General features: G+C 44.5%; 1 protein-coding gene across 3 annotated transcripts in view; it reads left to right on the forward strand.

Annotated features, from left to right (window-relative positions):
* YTHDC2 (YTH domain containing 2) overlaps positions 1-16,503 on the forward strand; it is a 315,708-nt gene that overhangs the window by 172,777 nt on the left and 126,428 nt on the right. For all 3 annotated transcript variants that reach the window (XM_040343611.1, XM_040343620.1, XM_040343628.1), the window contains 5 exons: positions 154-219; positions 307-485; positions 11,236-11,332; positions 11,507-11,594; positions 14,469-14,549. In XM_040343611.1, coding sequence (XP_040199545.1) covers positions 154-219; positions 307-485; positions 11,236-11,332; positions 11,507-11,594; positions 14,469-14,549 — 511 coding nt within the window. The remainder of the gene's footprint in view (positions 1-153; positions 220-306; positions 486-11,235; positions 11,333-11,506; positions 11,595-14,468; positions 14,550-16,503) is intronic.

Genomic DNA, 16,503 nt, shown 5'->3' on the forward strand with positions numbered 1-16,503 from the left:
CACCTATGCCATATTGAATAAGCTCAAGAGTGTTAAAGATGCTACACCAAAAATTAACAGTTTTATGAGCAGTTATAATTTAAGAGGAGTGTATTTTTATGATGTGTAACAAAATGAAAACACATTTTCCGCACACATTGTTTTTCTCGGTAGGATGGCTGTGGACTGGGCTAGGCACTTTGTTCAGGCTGACGTTGTTGATCTGCTGGAGTCCTACAGGTACTATGTGTTTTTTAATATTCCGTTTTCATGTTTTGAACGCTCTATTGCTAACAAAGCACACATTTACGTTATGTTGTCTGTTAGTGCTTCAAAGGACCCAAACTGTTTGGATGAATCCTCTCTGGTCCAGGCTGATGGCAGTAACCTGAGTGAAGAGGAGCAGGAACTCCTCAAAGCGTACCACCACAGTTTTGATGATGAAAGGGTGGACCTTGATCTGATAATGCATGTGCTTTATAATATTTGTCAAAGCTCCGAATCAGGTACAGTGTCATGGATGCATGAGATGTGTTGAATGACTGTTAATGAAGTTGGGACATCTTCTGGAATCTTTTTCTGAACTGACCTGTGTGTGCATTGCAGCATAACCCTGTCAGATTTTTTTATTTATTTTTTCCTTTTTTTTTTTGTCCTCACTGGGGATAATACCTTTTACTTCTTGCCCTCCGTTACAGTGGTCAATGGGCATTTCACCTTCAGTGGGAACACAAGCAAACCTAAAAAACATTCAGTGATTCTAACCCTACCCTTGAGTGGATTAGCATTCATTTGCAGTGCAGTATATTGTGTGGTATGGGTGCTGTGGTTCAGAATTTAACCTGTCTTTTGAGCATTAAATTTAGGTCCTCATTCCTAAAATGTTGGTTAATCTAGATCAAGTTTGTTTATCTAGATAGAACACGTTTGAAGATTAGAAAATATTGTTAAACATAATAAAAATACACTCAAACAGTCATATCTGCAACTAGTCTTTTTTTTTTTTTTTTTTTTTAATAAGAACAGGTTTAAAAAAAAATCTGTAACCAAGGCCCACATGTAGTTGATATTGCTGTCATTCAAAGAGTGACAGTGCTGAAAGCACAAAATTGGCCTGGACAGGAAGGGCCTCTTCTGAGTGGAACCTGTCCTGTTAAACCGCTGTATGGTCTTGGCCACCATGCTGCAGCTCAGTTTCAGGATCTTGGAAATCTCCCTATAGCCTACGCCATCTTTATGTAGAGCAACAATTCTTTTGTTCAGCTCCCCAGAGAGTTCTTTGCCATGAGGTGCAATGTTAAATTTCCAATGATTAGTATGAGGGAGTGAAAGCGATAACACCAAAGTTAACACACCTACTCCCCATTCAGACCTGAGACCTTGTAACACTAAGACCCCTTTCACACTATAGCATTTTTCAGGTGCTTTTGGGCTAAAAATTGCGCCTGTAAAGCGCCTCCCCTACAGCACTGAGGCGATACACTGGCAGCACGTTAAAACTCCTGCAAGCAGCATTTTTGGAGCGTTGTATACACTGCTCCTGCCCATTGAAATGAATGGGCAGCACAGGTGAACCGCTGGCAAAGTGCCGCTGCAGCTGGGCAAAATTTGGACTTATTCATTTAGGGGTGTACTCACTTTTGTTGTCAGCAGTTTATTATTGTTATACAGGATTTATATAGCGCTAACAGTTTGCGCAGCGCTTTACAACATTAGGGAAGACAGTACAGTCACAATACAATTCAATACAGAAGGGATCAGAGGGCCCTGCTCGTTGTTAGGTGTGGGTAGGATAGGCTTCTCTGAAGAGGGTTTTTAGGGATCCTCTAAAAGCTAATAGAGACGGAGATAGACGGACAGATTGGTGTAAGGAGTTCCATAGGCTTGGAAAGGCTCTGGAAAGTCCTGGAGACGAGCATGGGAGCAGGCGATGAGACAGTATAGGCTGTGCGTTAAGTTATTTCAAGGGGACAGCAAATTTACACTGTTATACAAGCTTTACATTGTAGCAAAGTGTCATTTCTTCAGTGTTGTCACATGAAAAGATATAAAATATTTACAAAAATGTGAGTGTTTTTACTTTTGTGAGATACTGTGATACTGTATGTGCCCAGTAAGCAAGTGGTTAAAGGGTTGAGCTGCTTTTTACCAAACTGTGTAGTTGATTTTCCTGTGCACTGTTTTTAAATATGGTGGTTTCATGCTAATATTGTTCCAGTGCTTTTCTCAGAAGCAATAACAATTTGTTACAGCACCACAGATTTCTCTTCTATTTGGCAACAAAGAACTGTTAAGTTCAATCTAATGCAGTAGTTCGTTTTTGATCTAAGCTTCCACCTTACAGTGGGTGACCGCAATATTGTGTCAATCTCGCTTCCTTTCTCGTCAAGATTGACCACCTATGAGCCCCATCGCGGGAGCCAGCGCCGAGCTGGCTTGCCGCGATGAAGACAAAGCCGCCATAGAAGCGACGGGGATCCGACTTGGATTTCCGCCAATTCTAGCTGCAGCGTTTGGTATGAATCCTGAGAGGGAACTCCACGCCAAATTTTAAATAAAAAAAACGGCATGGGTCCCCCCCCCCCAGGGGCATACCAGGCCCTAAGGTCTGATATGGGTTGTAAGGAGACCCCCCCTATGCCGAAAAACCGGCATGGGGGTCCCCCCACAATCCATACCAGACCCGTATCCAAAGCACGCTGCCCGGCCGGTCAGGAAAGGAGTGGGGACGAGCGAGCGCCCCCCCCCTCCTGAGCCGCATGCCCTCAACATGGGGGGTTGGGTGCTCTGGGGCAGGGGGGCGGGGGGACATGTCCCCATGTCGTTAAGGACAGGGCCTCTTCCCGACAACCCTGGCCGTTGGTTGTCGGGGTCTGTGGGCGGGGGGCTTATCGGAATCTGGGAGCCCCCTTTAATAAGGGGGCCCCCAGATACCGGCCCCCCACCCTAGGTGAATGAATATGGGGTACATCGTACCACCTACCCAGTCACTTGGAGGCAAAGTGTAAAAGAAAAAAAAAACACGACACAGGGTTTTTAAAGTAATTTATTAGTCAGCTCCGGGCCCCCCCCCCTTTTCTTTAGCTCTTTTACCAGGGGGGCCTTCTTCGATGGGGGGGGTCTTCACCGCCGTCTGGTTCTCTTCCGCTCTCCGCGGTCTTCTCCGCTCTCTGGGGGTCTTCTTCCATCTTCTCTGCTCTCCGCTGTTGTCTCTGCGCTCCCCGGTTCTTCTCCCGCTCACTCTCCGGTGCCTTCTCCTTCAGGGCTGGCCGCCGCTATCTTCGTGTTGCCTCAATTACTAGTGGCGGCCAGCCCGCTCTTCTCCTAACTTCTTCTGCCTTCTTCTGATGTTGACACGACGCTTCTTCCCACTGTGATGTCGGGTGCGCACCGATTTATATAGGCCTCTTATGATGTCACAGTCTCATCATGCTCCGGTACCTACCCACGTGTAGATGGCTGACCCGTTTTTAAGCTGCAAAAAAAACCAGGACCAGTGCGTTCTGAAGCTCCAGCGTTAGAGCTGTAAGCCTCGTCCTGCGATTCTTTCTCTATTCAAAATCAATGGTTCCCTATGGGAGCCCATTGATTTGAATAGAGCTTGCACCAGAAGTCGGATCAAGATGATCCGATTTGCGGGGCGACTGGTGTGCAGAGAATCTTGAAGTGGAACCCGCGCAAATTAAAAAAAAATTTGCGTGAGGTTCTCCCTTCCCCAGGATGATACCAGACCCTTCGTTCTGGTATGGATTTTAAGGGGAACAAGGGGAACACCTACGCCGAAAAAACGGCGTGGGGGTTCCCCCAAAATCCATACCAGACCCTTATCCGAGCATGCCGCCCGGCCGGTCAGGAGAAGGGGTGGGGACGAGCGAGCGCCCCCCTCATCCTGACCTGTGCCCTGGGTGGGTGCTCTCTTCCCGACAACCCTGGCCGTTGGTTGTCGGGGTCTGTGGGCGTGGGGCTCATTGGAATCGGGGAGCCCCCATTAATAAGGGGGCCCCCAGATCCAGGCCCCCCACCCTACGTGAATGAGTATGGGGTACATCATACCCCTACCCATTCACCGGGAGGAAGTGTCAATAAAATAAAAACACAACACAGGTTTTTTAAATAATTTATTAGCCAGCTCCGGGGGTCTTCTCCGCTCTCTGGGGGTGGTCTTTTGCCTTCGGGGTTCTTCTCCCGCTCTCCGGTGTCCTCTTCGGGGCTGCCCGCTGCTATCTTCTTGCAGCTCTTTTACTAGCAGTGGCCAGCCCGCTCTTCCTCGTCGCCTTCTGCCGCCTTCTTCCGATGTTGCCACGTTGCTCCCTCCCGCTGTAATGCCGGGTGTGCGGTGCACGATGATTTATATAGGCCTCTTATGACGTCACAGTCCCAGCATGCTCTGGGTGGTGACGACATTACCCGGAGCATGCTGGGGATGTGACGTCATAAGAGGCCTATATAAATCATCGCGCACTGCACACCCGGCATTACAGCGGGAGGGAGCGACATGGCAACATCGGAGGAAGAGCGGGCTGGCCGCTGCTAGTAAAAGAGCTGCAAGAAGATAGCGGCCAGCCCCGAAGACGGCATCGGAGAGCGGGAGAAGAACCCCGGAAGGCAGAAAACCCCCGGAGCTGGCTAATAAATTATTTTAATAACCAGTGTTGTGTTTTTAATTTTATTGACGCTTTTCCTCATTAAAGGGTGCTCCCAGATTCTGATAACCCCCCCGCCGCAGACCCCCACAACCAACGGCCAGGGTTGTCGGGAAGAGACCCTTGGTGTGGAACAAAGCACCCACCCCCCCATGTTGAGGGCATGCGACCTGGTACGGCTCAGGAGGGGGGGGGGGGCTCGCTCGTCCCCATTCCTGACCGGCCAGGCGGCATGCTCAGATAAGGGTCTGGTATGGATTTTGGGGGAACCCCCACGCCGTTTTTTTCGGCGTAGGTGTTCCCCTTAAAATCCATACCAGACCGAAGGGTCTGGTATCATCCTGGGGGGGAACCTCACGCTAATTTTTTTTTTTTTTTTAATTTGCGCGGGTTCCCCTTCATCTTGATCCTACTTCTGGTGCAACCTCTATTCAAATCAATGGGCTCCCATAGGGAACCATTGATTGGGAATAGAAACAGAAAAACGCGGCTGAAAACTAGCGCGGCAAAACGTGCATTGAATTCAATGCAAAACATGGGAAAAAACGCCACTTTTCTTTATCGTACATCACGGGACACAGAGTCTTAGTCGTTACTAAGTGGGTTATATTCCACCTTCAGGTGCTGGACACTGGTGTAATCAATTAGAACAGGAAGTTCCCTCCCTATATAACCCCTCTCATACTGGGAGCACCTCAGTTTTTTCACCAGTGTCTAAGCCTAAGGTGTTGGTCACGAGTGAACTTGTGCTCTGAGGAGCTCCACTGGAGGGATTCATGCTGGATTTAAAAAGCCTCCATAAAATCCGGATCCGTCCAAGGTGCTTCATAGCCAAAGTGGACGGTACCCGGGCCTCGGTACGAAGAACGAGGTCTTGCCTATAATGCTTCTCTCTGAGAGCTGGACCCTGGGTTCCAGTACATTGGTCGATGCCAAAGACCAAATGTTTTCTGTTGCCAGGGTGCTATATAGGTCCAGGGGAGAGGTGTATCTGCTATGGACCCTGGTCCCTGAAGGTCTGAGACGAAGCCCACGATAAGGGGTGAAGGCTGGGCCTCTTGCTTTGCAATACCCTGCAGCGTGGAAAGGTAAGAGGAGGTACCTACGGGACTTGGTCTGACAGAAGGTCTTCCATTGGGGACTATGGGTCTCGCCTATTTTTTTTGCTTCTATGCATGGGCAACTTAACCACTATGTCTTTTGAGACAGGATGGCTCTGGCACCAATATAGCTCCCCTAGCTGATCCTAGTCCTCTCCTGAAGGGGCTATTGGGTCTTGTCTATAATGCAGGTGTGCCTGGGCAAAAAGATCACTGTCTGTTGAGACAGGAGGGCTGTAGTACCCATAGATCTCCCCTGGAGAGGGCTGGATTGTCATAAGTAGCTGCAGGTCTTATCTGTTTTCCACCACTAAAGTCAGTAGAAAGACATGCCAGGTGTTTCGCTTACCATGCTTTCCAGGAAGCTCAAGGTTGGCTGATCTATGGTGCGGCTTACTTCCTCCACTTCAGGCTCTGCCACGATGGGGGGGTCCCTCGTAGTCTGGGTCCAGGGCACTCCTTGGGGGGTCCCTCTCTTCCCCTGCCTCCACCATTCCCTACGCACGCACGCGTGCGCGAGGGGTGGAAAGGGCCCAGACGTCAGAGCTCTGTAAAGCCAGGAGGACACAGTAGCTTGGGGCACGTAAGCACCTCGTGTGTATTGAATACCGACTCATCTAAGATGCCTACTCAGCATCTAGCTGTGCAAATTAGCAGGCATTATTTTGCTAGACTAAATTCAGCTGTTGATGCACCAGGGTTAAGTTCCTCTGCTTTTGGCGTAGGACTTTTTGTCTCCACGTAAAAGAGGGTTCAGGGGTAGGAATATAAAGGGTATCGCCACCTAAATCTGGGGGCCCTTTTTCCATGCTTGCATGATACTATCCTCCCCTGTAGAGACTTAAGACCGCTCACAGAATGAGCTATCAGCCCTGTCAGACGTTGCAGCCTTCCCCAACATTGCAGTCCCTCTGCATATGTTTTGTGGCATTGCATTGGATTTATGGGTCTTTAAGAGGTTAACTGCTATATCCACAGCATCCTCACAATCAGGAAACAGGGTGTGCCCCTTTCCCTGCTCTAAATCCTCAAAGAGGGGGATTGAAAGACCTGAGGATGAAGGTTCACTGTCGGAGGACAGGTAACAGGTGAGCCTAATGAGGAGAAGCTATCGGAAGCCCCACAAGCTCTGGTTGCAGCTGCAGTCTTTTCAGAGATTCAAGCTGCATATAACTTCCCTCAGCCTAGACAGCCAGAGCCTCTGTCTCCATAAGGTCCTCATCCTGATGTTGTCTTGAGGCTAACCAAATGCACAACTGGGGGATGCATGATTGCTGGTGCACATGGCTAACATCGCAGGTTTGCGGAGATGCACATCTGCCGGAGCATAACTGCCTCTTTACCAGTCCGCATGTTTGCATGAAATACATGATTTTGGAATGTTCAAAATGCATGTGGGGTAAAAACAAGTAAAAGAGCATGTTTTATTGATCACATAAAGATACATGTTTTTTGTTGGTATGATTTTACATGGTCACATAGGGATGGTTAATCGCATCAAAGTGCCTATAATCGCATAAAAATGCTTAAGTGCATAAGGATGCTGGATCATACATGGTTACCTGACCAACCAAGTCCTTGGCTACCCAAGGATATTTGGTCACACAGAGAGGCTTGTTTCCACAGGAATGCCTAAAATCGAATAAAAATGCCTAAGTGCATAAAGATGCAGGATTACACATGTTTACCTGATAACCCGAGTCCTTGATTACCCAAGGATATGTGGTCACACAGAGAGGCTTATTTCCACAGGAATGCCTAAAATCGCATAAAGATGCTGGACTGCATAAAGATGCGGGATCACACATGGTTACTTGATCACCCGAGTCCTGGATTACCCAGGGATATTTGGTCACACAGAGAGGTTGTGTCCGCAGAAATGCCTAAAATCGCATAAGATGCTTGAATGCATAAAGAAGCTGGATCACACATGGTTGCCTGATCAACAGAGTCCTTGATTACCCAGGATACTTGATCATAGAGAGGCTTGTTTTTCAGAGATGCCAAAAATCGCATTAAAATGCTTGATTGCATAAAGATGCTGGATCGCACAGGGGTGCTTGATCATACAAGAGTCCTTGGTCATACAAGGGTACTTGTCCGCACAGGAGTGCTTAAAATGCATAAGATGTTTGATCGCATGAAAAATGCTGAATCGCATAACGGTGCATGTTTGCCTAGATTCTGCGTGGTTGCTTAATGAGGCATGATAATTCGTTTTCCTTAAGTATACAGGATTCCTTGGGCTTGTATAGGAATATGTGTCTGCAGGGGTACAAGTTGCACAATGCTGCATAACACGTTCAGAGCGCATGCTTGCAAGATGCTTGTTCATAGCTCACATACTATATGTATGCGTATATACAGCACGCCCCTTTTTTATGTTTTTTTGCCTAAATCATATTTGTATGAATTCATGCTTCCATGATCACACGCTTCCATGAACACTCGCTTCCAAGGAGGCATATGGCTTTAAAGCTTGCCACATGCACATATGGGGAGCCATTTGCATATGTGTTTATTTACATGGCGCTGCAGAGGTTGTCTGCGTTTCGCAGGGGAACAGCACTGGCTCCAGTTGGTGGTCTTTTCTCCCTGGGTTAGCCACCGTGCCTGGGTTAATAGAGTGCGAAGGCCCGCCTCTAGCAGGTCTAAAGGCCCAGGGTATAGCAGTAATGGCATACCGAGGCAAACTCCTGCTGACGGATTAGTCAGTAGCATGGCTGGGCCTAGGGGAGTCCAGCATGGTTAAGTATCTGGAACTCCTGGATTAGGATCCCGGTCTAGAGGTACATTCTTTCATTGACAAGAAGCTTGGAATGTGTGGGACACAGCCCAAAAAGGAGAGTTTTTGGCCTCAGACAAGATCATCGCTATGAGAAAGCTGGCCTATGTGTTCACGGCAAGGAACAGTTCCTTACATTTTACCTTTTGCTTAAGGTGCTAGGGAATATGCCGGCTTCATTCAAGCTGTCGGCCTGGAACGAGTGGATCCTAACCTTGCATTATCCAAGGAGTCTGGTCCCAGGGATATGCTCGAATTTTCAGTTGATGGTTCTCAACTAAATGATTGGCAGGAGGGAAGATCCTTCATACCCGTTACCTGGGCGAGGGCTGGCCTCTAGGGATAGAGGCCAGGCCTGGAAGAGACCACGGCCCAGGGGAGGTGGTCAAGCTCCAAGTGAGCCTTATCCATCAGCTTTCTAGAGCTACTGATGGAGCATCTTACTTAAAATCCTGAAACTTTAGGTTACAGGGTTGTTCTGTCAGAATACAATCGGACGATGCCGCTCTAGTGGTTTACTTGGTTTACCAGGGAGGAGCTTGGGCCTTGCCTATTTGACAATCGTCATTTCCATGGAATGCAAGATTGGCAAGCAATTCGCTGGAGCCGTCAACAATTGTGTCTGGGAGGTTGACCTCTACACCCCGAATTTTTTCTGACCAAATGTCACAGAAACGGTACCCTGTAAATAAAAGGTATTGACGTCCAGGTTCAACAAGATATTGAACAGCTTTGTGTCAAGGACAAAGGATCCACCCGCATGCGGGACAGATGTGTTGAGTGATCCTGACGGACCAGTTGTCACTGGTTTATGACTTTGTGGCTTCCATGCTACATCAGAGGAGAACGGAAGCTGGCCTATTTGCTCCAGGATAGCCCATACGACCTTACTGTGCAGAGACAGCAGAGGTGATAGTAGAGGACCCAGGGTCCCTTACAGCTTGTCCAGGCCTGCTTTGCAGGGTTACATCCTGTCTTGCATACATGAGTATTAATGGTCTGGCTGTTATAGCCTGCATTCTTGAGGATCGGGGCGTTCAGAATCAGTGGCAGTTACCTTGATTTATACAGGACAGCTGGCCTCCAGGACCAGATATCCTAGGATCTGGAAAGCCCATGTTCCTGGTGTGAAAACAAGGGGTGGCATCCTTGGTAGTATGTCATAGGTAAAATTCTTGCCTTCCTACATTGGAAAGGAGATCAAGGATCCGATCTCGGCCTTGTCAATATTTTCAGAGGTCGCTTGTGTCACACTCTTGATCCGGGCCGTTATACGAGGGGTGGCATGTATAAGTCCGCCGGTTAGGTCGCCCTTGTGCTCGGAGGATTGGATCTAGTTTTGTCAGCTTACAGGGTCAGCACCTTGGGCTAATGCACCATAATTCCCTTCATCCTTCTAAGGAGGAAATTGGTGTTCTTGTTTGCCTCCGCAAGAGAGTATTGGCAACTTTCTTTGTATAGAGCCATACTTAATTATTTTTACAAGAAGGGTGATGTTAAATCCTCACCCAACCTTATTTACTAGAAGGATCTAGTGTTCTTTTGAATTGAAGATATTCTTGCCTTCCTTTTTTTCAAGACTTTGGTCCGTGGAAGGAAAGGTTATTCCGTTTCTCTTAATAGAGATGAGAGCAGTTAAAAATCTATCTGAAGGTTTCCAGATATAGAAACCTAACATTTTGGTTTACTGCCAGAAGACCCTAGATGTGGGCGGGCAGAGTTCAGGTCAGCTATTAATATGGCTACACGCTCTCTCGTTAGAGTAAGAGAGGTCAAGACCTGTCTGTAACTGCTGCTCGCATACGGAAAACTGATGTTGTTGCTACCAGGAGGCCCCAGCAAAGGGCAGGCAGCGTCTAAATCGAATGTTGTCAAATGTTGATTCATCAGGTTATTATTCAGGCTTGCGGTTAAAGAAGGGGCTCCCCCAGTTTCTTTTGGGGTGCACCCTCCCGGGATAGTAAGCACTTCATGCAGGGTGCATTACCAAGCCTTTATGACTCAGATTTGCCAGGCCGGAACTTGGTCATTGGTGTTTACTTTCACTATTCCCTATCAGATGAACGTAAGACGGCAGGAGGATGCAGCTTTTCTTGGCGCAGTATGCTGCAGGCAGTATTAGTGGTCCTCATGCCTGATGGCAGTCTGCGTTGTTGGTGTCTCCCTCCCCTCAGTAAGCATTGCTCTGGGACATCCCACTTAGTAATGACTAAGACTCTGTGTCCTGTGATGTATGATAAAGAAAATAGGATTTTTATAACCGCTTACCTGTAAAATCCTTTTCTTGGAGTATATCACGGGACACAGAGTTCCCGCCCCTCTTGTTTGGGGATATTGGGACACTTATTGCTTCAAAAACTGAGGTGCTCCCAGTATGGGAGGGGTTATATAGGGAGGGAACTTCCTGTTCTAATTGATTACACCAGTGTCCAGCACCTGAAGGTGGGATATAACCCACTTAGTAATGACTAAGACTGTGTCCCATGATGTACTCCAAGAAAAGGATTTTACAGGTAAGCTGTTATAAAAATCCTATTTTTTCCTGGCGTCTGTACTAGCTTTACAGCCCGTTTTTTAAAACGTCCATGGAAATGAAGCCTTAGAACTTCTGAATTCCACAATGTTCAACGAATACACACACTGTTGGTGTACATCTAAGTTTTTGAGAGACTATTTCTCAAACTCCATATCATAATTTGATCTTCAGCATGCTGATTATGTTTTTCAGGGGCCATACTAATATTTCTTCCAGGATATGATGAGATTGTAGGATTAAGAGATCGCATTTTGTTAGATGACAAGAGATTTGCCGATAATGCCAACAGGTATATATTTTTCATATGTGATGTATATGAACATGGTAATTATGGTTAATTTTATGAAGTACTTCTAGAAAAAAGTTGCAGTAACAGGTGGACATGAATTCTTCAGTAAATGACACGTTTGATGTTGAAGCTATTGGAGAACCATAACTATGTTCTTTTTCTGAACTGTTCAAGGTTCCAGGTTTTCATGCTGCACTCAAACATGCAGACATCTGATCAGAAGAAGGTCTTGAAGACTCCTCCAGCTGGAATCCGGAAAATTGTAAGTGTTTTATTAAGGGAGATACGTAGCGTTTTAATTTTATTTTTTTATCATGTTAAAGGCTTCTTTGCATGTGTTTAGCAGATTGACTGTAGCTGCTTTAGTGATAAAAGCGTGTTGCTTGCAGAAAATAGCTCAGTCACTATTTTACAGATTTTAAGAGGCTCTCCAGCCTTAAAAAATAATAATAAAAATGAGACAATTCAAATACTGTAGCTGATTGCTTTAAAAAAAAGACAACTACCTGTTCAGGGATCCAGTGCTGTCCTCACCTGGGCCAGTTTGTCCCCCGGTTTTCAAGGCGCCGGCATGTCTACTAAGGTAACCTGGCTGTGACTCTGTCTTCACACCTGGCTTTCCACTACGCATGTGCAAGTCTCACTGCTCTTTATGGATGGACCCACGATTTTCTGGGACCTGCGACGTGTGAAACTTATTGCCTAGGTTGTCAGTGGGCATGGGTACCTGCTAAGACTAGGTACCTGCTCTGCAAAAGAACAAACCTCCTAAAAGTGTGACAGGAGAGGAGGTAGGCGGAGGAACTTTCCTTTCAGGGTGAAGTTCTGCTTTAACCGAGTGAGTCAGACAAGGTAGTCTAATAGAAAACGGCTTCTGCTGTCTCATAGAAAACCAAAAATATTTTTTGAAATCCCAATTCACTATACTTGTTTCCCCTCCAGTGATAAAGCTGTGAGCTTACTCGCTATTTCCCATGTTTGCTAATTTTTTTGGGAGTTTGGCAGCTTTAGTCATTTTGCAAGCAAAAAGGTAAGAAACTTTTATTGCAGAAGAGGCAAAGAGGGGCATATACTAAGACTGAACCACCCAGAATTTAGAGCAGCTGTGTGTGGCAACCGACCAGCTTTGTTTCATGTTTAAAGATTAACTTAACAAACTGAGGATAGAAGCTGATATAAGCCCATCCTTTTTTTTTTTTTTTACAAGCAACGTTTCACTTTAAGGTTGAATATATTTTTATTAACCTTTTTTAAGAAGAGCCATAGAAAGTACAAAATAAAAACAAATACCACCACACGATTGGTACATAGTCTTAGGTCATGTGAATGTGAATAACCATGCGTAAACATTGCCATCAGCATCCTAAACATTCAGTATGACCAAGCAGTTGGACATAGATCTTTATTAATACAAGGGTGGGGGGGATATCAGAGAAGGGAGGGGTGGGGTATGGGGGAAGGCATAGATATACATTCAGTGTGTCTGTTACGTTCGTTCTCAATATTGGTTGGAGAGCCGTTCACCGAGGCAAGTTCCACTTTAAATATGTATTTGTAAAATGGACGACATATAAAATAAAGACTAAAGCACAACATTTTGAGTTCAAGTAATTACCCTTTTTGGCCTTGTTAAAGTGGTTCTGAAGCCAAAATGTTTTACTCTTAATGTATTCCATTCTGACTCTGATTGTTGCAAAGCGACTTATCCCTTGTGAGACCTCTATGCCTGGCCTGTATAAGCAAATATAATCACTGAGGACAATCCTTATCAGATAGCTTGAACTCACCAATACCGATTCTATTCACAGAAGTTGCTTTAATCCAAAACATCAGGTTGCAGCAGATGAACAGGTTGTAGTATTTTGCGGTCAAAAGATGATACTGTCTGTAGCTAACTTATGCAGAATACATGTGGCCATGTTACATGAAGCCATGTTAGATTAAGCCTGTTAAGCTGTTCTCCATTAGCCGGGAAATACAAACTCAGGATGAAGGGTGGAGCATTACACAGAAAGGAAGTGTGTCATAGATCAAACAAAAGAAATACAGAAACTGTGCATTACCACAAAAGGCTACCACTAGATGCCAGCATGTAAACAAAAAATAACATCCATAGAAAATGCTTCTGAGAATCAACACGTATAAAAAAAACTCTATGCCCATTGGGGCAGCACATATTCATTTAATTGATTTAAAGCAAAAAACATTTTGAAGCTTTCAGTGCTCCCCCACCTCCCTAGATACTCAACAATGGATCCAGCGCTGTGCATGGCTGGACCGCTTCTCTCCTCTCTTCCTCATCACACAGGGACTCGGGCAAATGGCCCCTGCTGCTGTCTATCAAATGCTGTGAGGAGGGAGTGAGCCAAGTCATGCTGTGTGTGTCTCTGGGGAGCGGTTCCAAAGACATGCACCGTTCAGGAGTGCACATGCACGTGTGCAACCACAGCAAGTGGCTTACTATGGGGGTACATGGAGAAGAGGAGGTTCACAGAGCAAATAAGTATAACATGTTTATTATTTTAATTAAAAAAAGCCTTGTTAATAAAGATGCAAGTGTTTTGGGCCCATTTGGTTTCTTCAGGTTGTTTTACAGTTTGCTTGGACAATGGACCCCTAAAGCTTGCACCTTTAACCAATTCCTGCCCAAGGCCATCATGTGACGTCCTGGACTTCGAGTGGAGATATCTGAATGATGCCTGCAGCTGCAGGCATCATTCAGATATAATTTTTTTTTTTCTGCCAGGAATTTCCTGCAATGTAAAAATTGGTGGCGGCCGTTTACCATAGAGCCGATCGTGGTCCAGATGGTCCTTGGCCATTTCTATGACATTCGGAGGCAGGGCGTGACGTTATGACATCCGTTCAAGCCTCTGCAATTGTAAACACTGCCATTTATTTAGCTGGAAACTTTTTTTATTTTTATTTTTTCCAGTAGACTTTTGGGTGGAACTCTGCTTTAAGTTGGCTAATAAAAAGTATCACTCCAAACTTTTTCCAGTAATTGATAGCCAACATACTACAACATTCACAGATTAGTAAAAATGTATTATATATGATAAAGAAATTTAAACTTATTTTGCTCTAAAACCATTAAACTGCCCCTTAATACAAAGCACTGTCTTGCATTTTACAGATACTCTCCACTAATATAGCAGAAACCAGTATCACTGTTAATGATGTCGTATTTGTCATAGATTCTGGGAAAGTGAAAGAGGTAAGTTTAATGAGGAACTACACTGCATCTGCATGCTTTTGAAAAAAGTATCTGATCATACTGATCTTGGAATAGTCTGAAGCTTCAAGGGCAGAAGAGACCGTCTCAGTAAAGAGGACCTGTCACTGCCTATTGCTATCACAAGGAATGTTTACAGTCCTTGTGATAACAAACGTGATAAAACATTATTTTTTAAAGATACAGTGTAAAAATAAACATTTTTCAAAGCTCCCTCATCCCCCCCATGAGGTATATCCATGGATTTAGAGCAATAATGTTAGCACCAGACCTCCAGTGTAAACCTAAATTTGTAACCTGTAAAGGCTTTTAAAGTGTCACCTATGGATAATATAATTTACATAGTTTGTGGCCATTCCATGGGCGTGCATAATTTTAAAGCGCAACATGTTTGGCATCTATCTACTCGGTGTTACAACACCTTATATATTTTACCAAAATATTGAGTACAGTAAAACCTTGGTTTGAGAGCATTTTGCAAGAAAAGCAAAATGTTTTAATACATTTTGACTTGATATACAAGCAATTTCTTGATATAAGAGTAGTGTCATGTCACAACTGAGTATAAAAAAGAAGAGAGGAGACGCCAAGTGTAGTAATATGGGTTACAATTAATGAAGGCACAACATTTAGCAACTTATTGCTACACTTAAAGGTGCCTCTTTTCTCTTTTATACCCTGTAAAAAAAATGCTTTGATATACAAGTGCTTTGAATTACAAGCATGTTTCTGGAATAGATAATGCCCGCAAACCAAGGTTTTACTGTATTGTGCATTAGAATTCAATAAAGTGAAACCCCCCCCCAAATGCATTTGAAAAACTGCTGGGCAAATACCGGGTGACAAAAAAATTGCAACACCCACCATTTTTTTCTCCAGGGCCTCTAATTTAAAATAAAATAAAATAAAAAAGATTTTTGTTCACATTTATGTGAGATGTGTCAGAAAAAGACCTGGTCTTCAAGTGGTTAAAATAGTCAATGTTGTATATGTAAAATAGTACCTTACACCCCAGGGGGGGGCTCGTTTCTAGATAGATATGGCTACATTTTACAAGGCTAGTAACATACCAGGAAAAGTATGCTTAGTTACCGTAAGTTCAATGGGATTTTAAAATTACAGCCACCTGGTTAAAAAAAAAAATATACTTAAAGAGGAACTTTACACATAAAAACGTAATAAAAAATAATGTTATTTAGTAAGAAATATACATTACTGGATTTTAAACGGTATAGACACTTATTTTTGATGTTTTACGTAGCTATACCTGCAAAAGGGGCCAGCCTGAAGTGAATTAGCAGGACTTCATTATCTGACTAAGGTTTCACTTCAAAATGGAATAAACCCACCACTTTAAAGGGGAACTAAAGACCGTTTATACTCACTTTTCCTCCAATGGTCCTTTCCCTCGCCAGCATCTATTAATCGAATCGACACACAAAGATCAGGCCAGCCGATGTAAACTGAGCTGCGCATTTCGAAGGACGTGGCAAAAAGGCAGTTAAAGTGATTGTAAAGCTTTGTTTTAAAATAATAAATAAGGTTGTCCCTAGAAAATATTTGATCCAATAGGAATACAGATTTATTTTCTATTTTTTATTTAATATAACCTATCAGCACTCGCCTGACTGTAAGAGGTATGGAGAGTCTAGCCACAGTAAGTATTTTTCAGAAATTGCTTTGGAGTTTTTATATCATTGCCAGTTTAGATGTAGATGGCGCTCTTTAGGTGTTGCTCTTTAATATAAAACAAATAGATACACAAGTGCCTGTCATGTGGTCTATGTTTGGATAATATTAGTAACTATGCAGATTCAAAAGAAACAAATGTTTGGGGAAGTCCCAAGCATATCCATTGGAACCTCCTTGATGGCTTGTATATATTCAAAAGCCTCATGAAATTGTCCCAGCTGCTAATCGGATATAAATCTGCTTT

This window comes from Rana temporaria, chromosome 1 (genome assembly GCF_905171775.1).
Source record: "Rana temporaria chromosome 1, aRanTem1.1, whole genome shotgun sequence".
NCBI lineage: Eukaryota > Metazoa > Chordata > Amphibia > Anura > Ranidae > Rana > Rana temporaria.